The sequence below is a fragment of the Tupaia chinensis genome, unplaced genomic scaffold, assembly GCF_000334495.1.
Source record: "Tupaia chinensis unplaced genomic scaffold, TupChi_1.0 Scaffold144247_1, whole genome shotgun sequence".
In the NCBI taxonomy this organism is placed as follows: Eukaryota; Metazoa; Chordata; class Mammalia; order Scandentia; family Tupaiidae; genus Tupaia; species Tupaia belangeri.
In genome coordinates this window covers 1,021,215-1,034,795 of record NW_006204105.1, presented here as the reverse complement: position 1 = coordinate 1,034,795, position 13,581 = coordinate 1,021,215, and the positions used below count along the sequence as shown (strand labels likewise).

Sequence of the window (13,581 nt, the reverse complement as noted above, 5' to 3'; positions counted from 1 at the left end):
ATTTTTGCTATAGGATGTGTGCACTTGCCAGAGAGACAGAAAGACAGAAAGTGAGAAATCATCCCCAGGGGGAATGGCCACACTGCAATCCCTTCTCCTCCATTCTCCTCTTGAGATTTTTGGCCATGCACACACACACACACACACACATACACACATGAGTTTTAAGCTGCTGGGTCCAGGACTTGAACTGCAGTTGACTAAATGGGAGTCCAATGATGTAACCATTACACCATCTGCTGGTCCCCACTAGGTCTATTTTTAATAACATCTCTCTTACAGATCATTTTCCTCACATATCCTAACTCACTTGTGCTATTGCTTCCAGCAATTCAATTTTTTCATATGCCCCACAGAGGTCTCTGTGCAAGTTTTACTTCTTGCTTGAATAGCATTGTTCTGTTTTTACTCCATTTTCCATATCTCTCACAATGAAGGTCAGCTCTCACACCAGATTGAAGGCACTAAAAAACAGCTTTCCTCAAATGCTTCACATCACAAAGCATTAGGGAAATGCAAATTTAAATCATGATGTATCATCTCATATGTGTTAGAATGGCTTTCATTGGAAAGATGAAAGATAACAGCATTGGAGAGGATGCACAGAGAAGGGAACTTCTTTCACATTGTTGGTGGAAATGTAAATGATTAGGTTGTCAGAAAGTCATGACTGTTTTTCTATGCAAAAATGCATCATGACTTTCCCGACAAGCTAATAGTAAAGCCATTGTGGAAAATGGTATGGAAGTTCCTCAGAAAATTAAAGATAGAACTACTGGGCCAGGGGCCAGTAGGTGGCCTAGTGGTTAAGGCACTGGACTCCCACATGGCTGACCACAGCTTGAATCCCAGACCTGGCAACTGGAAAATCACACTGAGCACATGTGCATATGTGCTCAAGGGGTTGATTTCTCTCTTTCTCTCACTGTCTCTCTCTCTCTCTCTGGTGAGTGTGTGCACCCTATGGCAAAAACCTTAAAACAAAACAAACAAAACAAACTACCAGGCTGGTGCTATAGCACAACAGTTGAGAACCATGCAGAGGGAGCTGGATCCTTCAGTGCTGACCGCATTTCAAACCCTGGCCCCAGTGGCTTGAAAAGCACAGTAGGTACATGTGTGCATGCCCAGAATCCTGCTGGGGAGAAAAGGAGGGAAAAAGATAGCTGCATGACCAGGCCCCTTTAGAGGGTTCTCTCCTACCCCCTTTGGCAAAACAAGCAAACAAAAAAGATAGAACTATATAATCCAGTAATTCTACCTCTGACTATATAGCCAAAAGAACCAGTATTAGTATACTGAAAGAATGCAGGGGCCAGCAGGTGGTGTGGTAGTTAACTCATTGGACTCTCACAAGGCCTACTGAGGTCTGAGTTCCAGACCTAAAGGCTTGCTTTTCCACTTTCTCTGTCTCTCTCTCTGTGTCTCTCTCTGGTGAGTGCACATGCCCTATACCAAATTAAAAAAAGTAATAATAATAGGGGCCAGCAGATGGTGTGGTGGTTAAGAACACTGGACTCCCACATGGCCAACTGCAATTCGAGTCCCAGACCTGGCAGCTTGCTTTCTCACTTTGCTTCTCTCTCTCTTTCTCTCTCTCTCACTTGCTCTGTCTCCCTCTGGTCAAGTTAAAATAAATAAATAAATAAATAAATAAAATTTTAAAAAGTTTAAAAATAAATACATACTTCCATAAAAAAAAAGGTTGCAGCATTATTTATAATAGCCAAGATATGAAATTAACCTTGGTCTGTATCAATAGATGGATAAAGAAAATGTAGTATATATACACAATAGGATATCATTCAGCCTTTGTAAGGGGAGAGATCTTGGTCATTTGCGATAATATGGAAAAATCTGGCAGATGTTATGCTAAATGAAATAAGCCAGGCACAGAAAGAAAATCAGCACATGATCTCACATGTGAAATCAAATGCAGTAGAACTCGTAGAAGTGAGTGATGGTCACCGGAGACTGGCAGGGTGAGGAGGAAGGGCATGGGGAGTTGGTCATATAGTAAAACATCTTAGATAGAAAAAATAGTTTTGAGATCGACTACATACCAAGGGACTATAATATATATTTTGAAGTAACTAAGAGTAAATTTCAAATGTCTCACAGGTAGGTAGGGTAATGGATATGCTAATTAACTTTATCTAATTATTCTACACTCTGTGTGTGTGTGTGTGTGTGTGTGTGTGTGACACTGAACTCTATAAATGTATGCAATTATAATTTGTCAATCAAAAATAATATTAGCACTTTTTTCAAGCCTGTCAGTGGCATGGTGGTGAAGCTGACTAGATTCCATGTGGCCAACTGCACAATTAAAGTCCAAACCCAGTGGCTTGAAAATCATGCCAAGTGCATGCATGCCCAGAATCCCAAGAGGAGAATGGAGGAGAAGGAATTGCTAATTGTCATCCCCTCTAGGGGATGATTTCTCACTTTCTCTCTCTCCTTGTTTCTCTCTGATGAGCGCACATGCCCTGTAGGAAAAGAAACAATTTAATAATTTTTTGAGAGACTTTTGCTATAGTGTACATGTGCTCGCTGGAGAGACAGAAAACAAGAAATCATCCCCTGGGGGGATGGCCATGCTGCAATCCCTTCTCCATTCTCTTTTCAGGATTTTGAGCATGCATGTTCACGTGGCCAATGTGAATTATAAGCCACCAGGCTGGAACCGCAGTCAACTATGTGGGAATCCAGTGATGTAACTGCTACTCATCTACTGCCCCCTCCCAAATTAATAAATTTTTACAATAACTTTGATCAAGTTTATCACAATCTATTAACTCCTCTCCTTTTTACTTTAATCTTAATTAATTTCCCTCCACTGCAAAACTTCAAATGAAAAAACAAAAACCAATGGTTGATTATTTGTTTTTCTTAATAATTTCTTAGGTATTTATTATAGCTCTTATATCTGCCTAAATGTGGAATTTTGTGGGAGATATCTAAGAAAATTACCTGTGGCTAGACTTAAGGCTTCCTGAGGTGCATGAGTACAAAATATGAGGAAGCAGATATTTTGGCCAAAGATGATTTTTTTTTATTGTTGTTGTTAAGAGAGAGATTTTTGCTATTGGACATGTGCAATTGCCAGAGAGACAGAGAGAGTCAGAGAAACAGGAAGCAAGAAATCACCCTCCAGGGAATGGCCAATCACCCTCCAGGGAATGCCACAATCTCTTCTCCTCCATCCTCTTCTTGGGATATTGGGCATGCATGCATATGTGCCTGGTGTGAATTTTAAGCCTCCAGTTCTGAGACTCAAACAACGGTCAACTACATGGGAGTCCAGCAACATAACCATTACACCATCTGCTAGTCCTAGCCAAAAGGTGTTCTTGCCTCAGAGGAAGACAAAGCTAGAGATGTTTGTGAAGGGAAGTGTGTGTATGCTTGAGGTGGGAAGGGAGATGGGTGTTCAAGAATAAAGGTTAACTTCCACAGACACAGCAAGAAACAATTCAGAGCCTACTCTTAGGAAACCATTTCCCTGGAAACAAATTTTTGAGAATCTGGACACAAAACAGTTACAGCAAAACAAGCTTTATTTAATTGGCAGCAGAAAAGATGAAGTAAATTTACAATTATTTCATATACCAAGGTGTCTCCTACCCAAAGATGAAGATTCATTCTCAAGGGAAAGTAACAGAAAGAAAAATGATGCTTACCCAAGATCTTCATCCAACAGGTATACATACACTGTGTCTATTATGAGTCAAGCCCTGAACCAAAAGTTGTGAACTCATAATTATATTAGATATCTCCTAGCCAAGTAATATGGCAAGCATTGTGAGGAAAATACAAGTGCTCCAACATAAAAGTTCATTCCAGGCTGGAGCGAACTTTCTCAAAATGGAGTTTGATCACATTCTCGATGTTAGGCGAAAGAAGGCTGAGAAAGAATATCTTACAAATCAGTTTGCCCAAAATTGAGAATGAGAGTGAAGGACTTTGACTACCAAGTATGGTTTAGACCATGTCAATTAGAATCTGACTCTCTTCATATCTGTGTCTTTTGTTCATTTATTCTAAAGTTAATCCTGTCCCACAGTTACCATAACCATTAGTGGTCAGTCAACATCCCAATCTAGTTGGACATTTATTGATCATGTATGTCTCTCTCTCTCTCACCCAGTTTTTTCAATTAAATCAATGAGTGAAGGGCAGAGGGATCTGTCTGGAGGGGCAGGAGCACATAGAATTAAAGCCACAACCATTGGTTAGAAGGACTCAGAAGAAGCTGTTCAAGCAAAAGGAAATGGAGAGCTCATGCAAGAACTCAAGGGAGAAATGAAGGTCAGGTACGGCTGGAGTAACACAAAGGGAATCTTGGCAGAAAGTAAAGGAACTATTGAGAATTGACAACTCTTCATATCCTCCAGAGTCAAGGACTGTACCAATTACCAAAAGGTTAGAGGACTGCTCACTTGGGTTGTTCTTATGCCGTCTTAGATGTCTTCTCTTTTCTTACGCAGAACACAAACAAGCAGATCCAGCAAGCCTCGTGTTCCCTACAGTTTTCCTATAACTCCAGACAACATCTCACTGGAAAAGCCCAGCTGCTTTTGCAGAAGGAGAGCTACTAATGATCCACTTGCTCCTCATAACATAATCACAGGCATGGTTCACTAGGAGACATGATTGCTAAATGACGCTGAACAAGGTGGAGACACACAGGCGTTCTGGTGAGTGCTGTGGAAACACTACCAGTGACAACCTCTGAGGTCCAGGACACTCATTCTTGGGCTTGAGAACATGCTGGTTACAGCTTCACTGATGGTGCGTGGGAACAGTGTTTCAGCCTTGGGTACCAAGTTCTGAGGATGGACAGGACTTGCTGTTGAAGTGCTGTCTGCTGGTCACTGAGTCGTCATAACCCAGGTGGTTTGTCAGGGTGCACAATTAAGTGATCTTCTGTATAATGAGATTATACTGAGAGAGATTCCTGCTTTGGAATCATCCCAATCTTGCTGGGAGTTTCTCAGAGAGTATTCTCCTCAGGCAGGTCCTAGACCCTGCCACCTCCCTAAGCAGCCCTTGACGACTCCCTGTCTTCTGTGGTGTGGTGTGTCTCAGTTACAAAAGCCCAAGAGGGAAAGGCTCCATTGTCTTGTAAGTAAAAAAAAAAATCTTCCGAAGCTACAGCTATAAAGTAAATTGGGGCAAAAGTGGGTGGGAGGAGATAGGAAGCAGAAAAAAAGAAATAGAAGTAGTAAAAACAGAAGGCTGGATTGGAGGGGGAAACAGGGTGAAGACATGGGTAGGAGAGACAGCTGGGAAGCTGAGGGAGGACAGGAAGAAGACTGGAAAGGGGGTTACATGAAAAAGGATCTTCTCACTCTAGGGCCACAAGGGCTGCAGGAGACCATTAGACCCCAGAAGGGCTGTGTGCCTTCCATCCTGGGAACCCCAGAACCTGACTTACTTGCTGGTGGCTGTTGAGTGCAGCCTCCTCCTCAATACTGTCAGTGAACTCAGTGCTCGCATCTTCAGTGTCATCCCCTGCAGCTGCACCTGGAAATAAGTCCAGAAGAGAAAGGTGATTCCCTTCACAGATGGTGTCCAGTCAGCAGGTAAAGTTACACACTTTTTGCCATCTGCCTCTGATTTCCTCCTTTCCCATGCGCATGGCCCCCTCACCAACAGGGCCAGCAGAGAAGGCAGAAACAAGCTGACTCTTTATATCACTGATACTTTCTTACCACTTTCAGGCCTGATTCTAAAAAATGTAAGCTTATATAGCCTGTGCAGACCTAGACCTAAGCAGTCATATAGTGTTTACCTCTCAATTATTTCTGGAAAGCCTGAATTCGTCCTGACCTGCCACTGGCCATGTAACAACAACAGTTCTCTTCTGTAACATGGACAAACCTGATTAACCTTCCACCGAGTGTTGGAAGGTTCCTCATTTCCTGGGGGTTAGGGCAGCCTTGCTTGTCTCAAATTTTTCCATTGTTGGAGCCCATTGTGCATAGGGTTACAATCTCTGTGAAGAATTCTCCTACGGGGACTTAAATCTAGTCAAGATCTGAGGTACAGATGGTTCAGAGGTTTCCTAATTTCTTCCTCTACCCTCCCATCTGCTTCACTTTCTCAACTCTACTCAATGCTAATATCCTTTGCATGACAGGTTTCTTGCACAGTTTTTTCCAAATGGGATTGAAGTCATCCTTTCATTCCCCCAAGATGGACACAGTCCCTGGAGAACACAGACATCTACATCCTCCTGGAAGGGACAAGTAGCTGTAGTCTGTGGTCTGGGCAAAGGGCTAGGGCAGAACTGGATGACAGAGCTCTTCAACGGAGTGAGTGTATGGCCGCACTGCTCAGTGCAATAGACACTAGGCACCTAATCTGAAAATTCCTTTCAGGTTGAATTTTCAGATTTTATCTAAGTTGATTTAAATTTTAGTAGACACGCATGGCTGGTGGCTACCATACTGGACAGAAAAAACCTAAGGCATGTCTTCCTTTTTGCATTGTTTAGAGTAAGAGATTGTCCATATGATTTTAGATCAAGAACTGGGGTCCACGTGACCAATTTGTCTTTTGAAAGTGTAGGAATTTATGTGGTTAATTCATTTGAAGAACAACAAAAACAAGTGTACCATTGATACTCTCTGTATCTTACAGAACTTGCCCAAGTTAGAGAATCTGGAGATCTCGTTCTGACTCTGACCTCAGTAACAACCTGTCAAAATTTCTCTTATGACCACTGAACAACAGGGGTCTCAAAGATATTAGGCACTTGTCTGGATACAGAGCTAGCCCCAACGAAAGCTGTGCCAAGAAGCCAAGCCTCTGGACTCTCAGACAGGAGCCACTCACTGTGTCTTCTTGTGACATAACAGACCTTCTACCTCTAAGACCAAAGAGCCTGCCCCTGAACTCAGACATTCAGGAATGAAAATTTGGGTGAATAATGGGCATTCATTATTCTGTGCAGATGAAGTGAACAGAGGAGTTCACATTCCAATTCCACTTCTTGGCATCTGCAAGTTCATGCCTAGAGTCTGCGTTGGCAGACTGATCTCGTCAAAGCACTGATAGTAAGCTTCCTTAAGCTCCCTGATCTTCACCATGGCTGTTACACCTTAACTTTGGACTAAGGCCAGACCCTCCTCAGTAAAGCTGTCCATAGGAGGCACCTCTACCATTGTCTGACTCCTGGCAGACAGTGTACAATAGCAATTTCCAAAACGTACTCTTTCAAACCAGCCCCAGAACCATCCCACTCAGGGCACTGGCTGAGTAGAACTGAATGGACACTCTCTAATATTTTGCTGCTTTGAAAATTCCCTGAACCCAGGATGCCATGGGATCATCTCTATCATATTATACTTATTTGCAAAATCTTTCCTGTACAATGGTAGAGACCAAAATATGTATGTTTTTTTTCTGCAAAGAATGAATTGTCCCACTCAGGACAGATTAAGAAAACAAGAAAATTGTCACATTGTTTCCTTTTTGAACATTGGGCTACAGAATGATCCTGTGGTTGAAGAAAGATAAACTAGGTGAGGCCAGACTTATGTCACTGTAATATGAGCTGCATTGTGTAGCCGTGCAGGGCCCATAGCCCAGGGTGATTCTTGCACTTGGTCCTAGGAGTAGGTAGGGGGTACTAAAGGGTGACTGTCACAGGTCTTGAAGGTTTTTGTTTTTTAAAAGAGATTTTTGCTATAGGGTGCATGCACTCACCAGAGAGACAGAGAGAGAGAGAGAAATCACTCCCCCAACCCCCGGTTTGCATTGTTTAGAGTAAGAGATTGTCCATATGATTTTAGATCAAGAACTGGGGTCCACGTGACCAATTTGTCTTTTGAAAGTGTAGGAATTTATGTGGTTAATTCATTTGAAGAACAACAAAAACAAGTGTACCATTGATACTCTCTGTATCTTACAGAACTTGCCCAAGTTAGAGAATCTGGAGATCTCGTTCTGACTCTGACCTCAGTAACAACCTGTCAAAATTTCTCTTATGACCACTGAACAACAGGGGTCTCAAAGATATTAGGCACTTGTCTGGATACAGAGCTAGCCCCAACGAAAGCTGTGCCAAGAAGCCAAGCCTCTGGACTCTCAGACAGGAGCCACTCACTGTGTCTTCTTGTGACATAACAGACCTTCTACCTCTAAGACCAAAGAGCCTGCCCCTGAACTCAGACATTCAGGAATGAAAATTTGGGTGAATAATGGGCATTCATTATTCTGTGCAGATGAAGTGAACAGAGGAGTTCACATTCCAATTCCACTTCTTGGCATCTGCAAGTTCATGCCTAGAGTCTGCGTTGGCAGACTGATCTCGTCAAAGCACTGATAGTAAGCTTCCTTAAGCTCCCTGATCTTCACCATGGCTGTTACACCTTAACTTTGGACTAAGGCCAGACCCTCCTCAGTAAAGCTGTCCATAGGAGGCACCTCTACCATTGTCTGACTCCTGGCAGACAGTGTACAATAGCAATTTCCAAAACGTACTCTTTCAAACCAGCCCCAGAACCATCCCACTCAGGGCACTGGCTGAGTAGAACTGAATGGACACTCTCTAATATTTTGCTGCTTTGAAAATTCCCTGAACCCAGGATGCCATGGGATCATCTCTATCATATTATACTTATTTGCAAAATCTTTCCTGTACAATGGTAGAGACCAAAATATGTATGTTTTTTTTCTGCAAAGAATGAATTGTCCCACTCAGGACAGATTAAGAAAACAAGAAAATTGTCACATTGTTTCCTTTTTGAACATTGGGCTACAGAATGATCCTGTGGTTGAAGAAAGATAAACTAGGTGAGGCCAGACTTATGTCACTGTAATATGAGCTGCATTGTGTAGCCGTGCAGGGCCCATAGCCCAGGGTGATTCTTGCACTTGGTCCTAGGAGTAGGTAGGGGGTACTAAAGGGTGACTGTCACAGGTCTTGAAGGTTTTTGTTTTTTAAAAGAGATTTTTGCTATAGGGTGCATGCACTCACCAGAGAGACAGAGAGAGAGAGAGAAATCACTCCCCCAACCCCCGGGGGATGGCCACACTGCAATCCCTTCTCCATTCCCCACTCAGGATTTTGGCATGCATGTACGTGCACGTGGCATGAGTTTTAAGCTGCTGGATCTGGGACTCTAACCACGGTCCACTACATGCGAGTCCAGAGACATTACCATTATGCCATCTGCTGGTCCTGAAAGTTTTTAATCTAAGTATTTCTCTACTTACCTTCATCAGCCTTTCTGATACCACATCTACACTTCTAGAATGCTCCCTCTTTAATTCACCCAGGGACAGGATGCCATGGCTTTGACCTCATCAGGAATTAGTTGGAGACAAAAGAATACCCACCTCATCCCACTATTACTACTACACAGGGGGTTGTATTTCCCCATTTTTTTTTCCTGTTTTCTTTTTTTCTTTTTTAAAGCTAACTCAGTCTGCTGTGTTTCCTTATGGCAGATTTAAGTGCTGCTCAGCCTTTTGTCGGTTTGAATTATACTGGAAACCTTTTTGTGTTTGAGGGGTAGAATAAAGTTGGAAATTTTTATAGTAGATATGAGAGTTACATGAATAAGTTATCTTACACAGGTTCAATTACACACATTTATATTAGATATCCCTCATTTTGTTAGCGTTTACATTTCTTCGTGACAAAAGATTCTATTGGTTCAGCTGTAGCTGCACTAGCTGGAAGGTGTCACGCATGGTGGCTGAAACAGTATGGCAGGTTTGGGCTTAGCGCCTGGCCCAACCTAAACTGAGCCATGGTCAGACACGGTCGCATGTGCCTGTGGTCCTAGCTAACTGAATGGCTGAGAGAGGAAGATCGTGGCAGGCAAGACCCTGTCAAAAACAGCTCTCTGTCTGATTAAAACAAATAAACAGAGAGCCAACCCAATAGCCCAGTGTTTAAGGGAGCAGGATCCCACATGGTAAACTGTGGTTCAGGTCCTGCCTCTGGCAGCTTGAAAAACATGCCGTGTGTGTGTGTGTGTGTGTGTGTGTGTGTGTGCATACCCAAAATCTTAAGAAGATGGAGAAATGGAGAAGAGGTTGAGGTGTGACCATGCCCCATCAGAGGATGCTTTCTCCCCCACCCCATTATCCCCTTCTCGTTCTCTGGTGAGCACATGTGTCCTTCAACAATTAAAAGGAGGATACCCTTTCCTAAGTTTTTATGAGGCAACAAAATGGTCTCCTCAGAACTTACTTGGAATCCCTTAAATTTCTCATTTAAATTAAAGGTGCTTATACTTTTTCATGGATGAATCTTCTGCATATAAAGTGTTCTGACACTCCTGAAAGCCAAGTATCTGTCCCTTCAGAGTCATGTGTTTCTCCAGAATAAGTTTTACATGTCAGAGTGGTAATTTTATTAAAAATGTTTGAGACTTGGATGAAAGTTCTAAAACTAGTTCTTGGAAGTTTCTAGGTTCTAAACCACAGAAAATGGAAAAGATACCAAATGTACCTTATTTCAAATTCAGAAAATTATTTTGTACCAGCTGATTCCACTAAGTACACAAAAATCAAGTAAGCCTCTAAAGTGTACGTAGAAAAATCTTTGGGCAAAGACTTAAGCATTACACAAATATAAGATATTATCACTAAGGCAAAAATTCATACTTTCATAGAACTTTATAAACTGAAGATGGCATAATGATTAAGAATGTGGGCTCTAGAGCCAGAATGTCTACTGTGAATTCTGCTTTGTCCCTAATTATGTGACTCTGGTCAAGTCAAAAGCTTTCCATAGCTCAGTTTCCTTATTTATAATTAGGGTTAACACAGGTTGAACATCTCTAATCTGAAAATCAGAAATCCAAAATCTGAAACTTTTTCAGCACTGAAATGATGCTATAGGTGGAAAATCCCACATTTGACCTCATGTGGGTCATGGTCAAAACACATTGATACAAAAGTGTTGCAGAAAATTATCTTCAGGCTAGGTATTTAAAGCGTATGAGACATAAATGAACTTTATCTTTAGACTTGGGTCCTATCCCCATGATATTGCATTATGTTTATGCAAATATTCAAAAATACAAAACACTTTTGCTCCTAAGCATTTCAGATAAGGGATACTCAAACCATTGTATTATCCACTCCACACAGTTCTTGTGAACTCTGAGGGGTTTGCTAATGTGGAAGTGCTTAGAACAGGGCTTGGTACTATTATTATTCAAGAATAGTACACTTACAACATTATTATTTTCATTGTTGTTATCAGTAAAGTGATGGCTGAAAAAGTAGGAAGGCAAAGAACCTAAATAGTCAGAGGGAAGTTTCACACTTGGTGTTACTAACTTATCATCTTGATTGATTCTATCTGCACTTTCTCAAAATGCCTGTTTCCCTCAGTAGAAGATCTAAAGTACTATTATTTGCCCTTTCTGCTTCAGCAGAGAGCACAGAGCTGGCAATAAAGTAGGATGAACTCTTTTGACTAGGTACTTTATAAACAGGATTCATCATCACTGAATTCTAACTGCCTTAAAACCACCATGCATGATAACATGCCTTGGAGGGGATTTCATGAGGTGTCATTTTAATTATTTACTAATGAGTTCAAGCTGAGTAGTGTCAAGATTACTTTTCCCAAGTTCTACTCTATAATCATTGTTTGTTCTATTTTTTTTAAGAGAGAGATTTTTGGTATAGGGTGCGTGTGCTTGTCAGAGAGAAGGACAGAAAATGAGACATTACCCCCCACATCGCAATCCCTTCTCCTCCATTCTCCTCTTGGGATTTTGGGCACACACACACACACACACACACACACACATGCACCTGGTGTGAGTTTTAAGCCACTGGGTCTGGGACTCGAACCATGATTGACTATGAGAGAGTTCCGCGACTAACCATTCCATCTGCTGGTCCCATTATTTCTCCTTTAAGACACTTTTATGGGTTCAACAGAAGTGATATTTTTCGTTATAGTTACTTAGAACATGTCCTAAGGGATCATATAGTTCACTAATTTTGAAAGGGGATTCAAAGGGCTAAAAATTTACAACATGAATAAGTTTGCAGCACTGAGTGTTCTTTCCCTCAGCGCCAGGCTCCCGTGCCCAGTCCTACCTAGCCCATCTCACTTTCGCTCTCGGGCACTGTGCCATGTGCTCAGCACAGAACTTTCTCATTTCCACATCATGAGCCAGCTACTGCTGACTCTAATATGATTCTATATGAGAGAATCAAAGGAAAAAAAGACCTCCTATCAATATCACCTATATCTATTCCCTTTGGAACCATAAGAAAATTGACAGGGCCAGCAGGTGGCATAGCAGTTTAAGGAGCTGGGCTCCCACATGGCTGACTGCGGTTCGAGTCCCAGACCTAGCAGCTTGCTTTCTCATTTTCTGTCCCTCTCTCTCACTCTGGTCAAATTAAAATAAATTTTAAAATAAAGTTAAATAATTCTTTTTTTAAAAAAGGAAAAAGAATATCGAAGGATTCTATATAGGCTTTCATAGCTTCTGCTGAGAAACATCTGTATAGATTCGGATCCTGGAACAAAGGTAGCCGAAACTGCTACCTACCTCATTTTGTGGTTCCTTTGTCTTAAAATTGCAGGCCTATTAAGTAGCCTAGAGGGTCTTCCAGCTCATAGGTTACTCAGTAAGCAGTTGTTTCCATGACTTTGAAAGATTAAATCATGATGCCAGCAGGTGGTGTGGTGGTTAAGGCACTAGATTCTCACATGGCCAACCTCAGTTCAAGTCTCGGAGTATATGTGTACATGCCGAAAATCTCTCCTGGAGAAGAAGGGATTGCAGTGTGGCCATCCCCAGGGGGGTGATTTCTCACTTTTCCTCTCACTCTCTCTCTCACTCTCACTCTCTCTCGTGAGCACATGTATCCTATTGCAAAAACCTAGAATAAAATTTTAAAAATCATAATCTGAAACATTTTTGAGGATATGAAATCTCACTAGGACTCCAGAAAGTTTCTACTTTTTCAAAAGAGTAATTTCAATACAATAGTGTCACCATCCTTAGGCTGACAGGCTATGTGCACACCAAGACTGTCCTGGCGGACAAGGAGGTGTGACCACTGTAGCCACACTGGTATGTTTTCCTGCTGATGGTCTTTTTTCTTCACAGAATGTTAGAAGCAAGCTTTTCCAGAAACATTTAAGGGGAAAGCACCACCAACCATAACAACTGGCTTCTCAAATCTCTGTCCTGCTTTTTGCTGCTCTCCTTCAGCAGAAAGGAAGAAAGGGACTTAAAGGGAAGTAGCCCATTTCACACTTCAGGGGAAAGTGCAATGCTGTTTCATTAGCCTCATTTCTTTGGGTGGAAAAAAATCTGGTTTCCTCTTTCCTTACTTTAGTTAAGTAAATACTCATTCTACAGAGCCCTACTTGGAATTTTAGTATAATAATAAACTGATTCGCCTATAAGGGAAAAAACAAAGGTATGCACTTTTCTCTACTTCTTTTTTCAAAAGTCTTTTAAGAATGAAAGCAAGTAGTTACTATTGTTAGCCTTTTATATTTTTATTGGATCAGTAACAATTTTCATGTTTCAACTAAAGGAGCTGAAATTCTAAGACATGTTAAGAAGTACACTT

General features: G+C 41.6%; 1 protein-coding gene across 20 annotated transcripts in view; it reads right to left on the bottom strand.

Moving 5' to 3' along the window:
- Nucleotides 1–13,581, bottom strand: part of LOC102497941 (myomegalin) — a 251,520-nt gene that overhangs the window by 43,924 nt on the left and 194,015 nt on the right. For 18 of the 20 annotated variants that reach the window (XM_014583310.2, XM_014583309.2, XM_014583296.2 and 15 more), the window contains one exon: nucleotides 5,441–5,529. In XM_014583310.2, coding sequence (XP_014438796.1) covers nucleotides 5,441–5,529 — 89 coding nt within the window. Of the gene's footprint in view, nucleotides 1–4,740; nucleotides 5,161–5,440; nucleotides 5,530–13,581 lie in introns of those variants that run through there. The other 2 variants (XM_027767384.1, XM_014583308.2) reach the window with 2 other exon arrangements.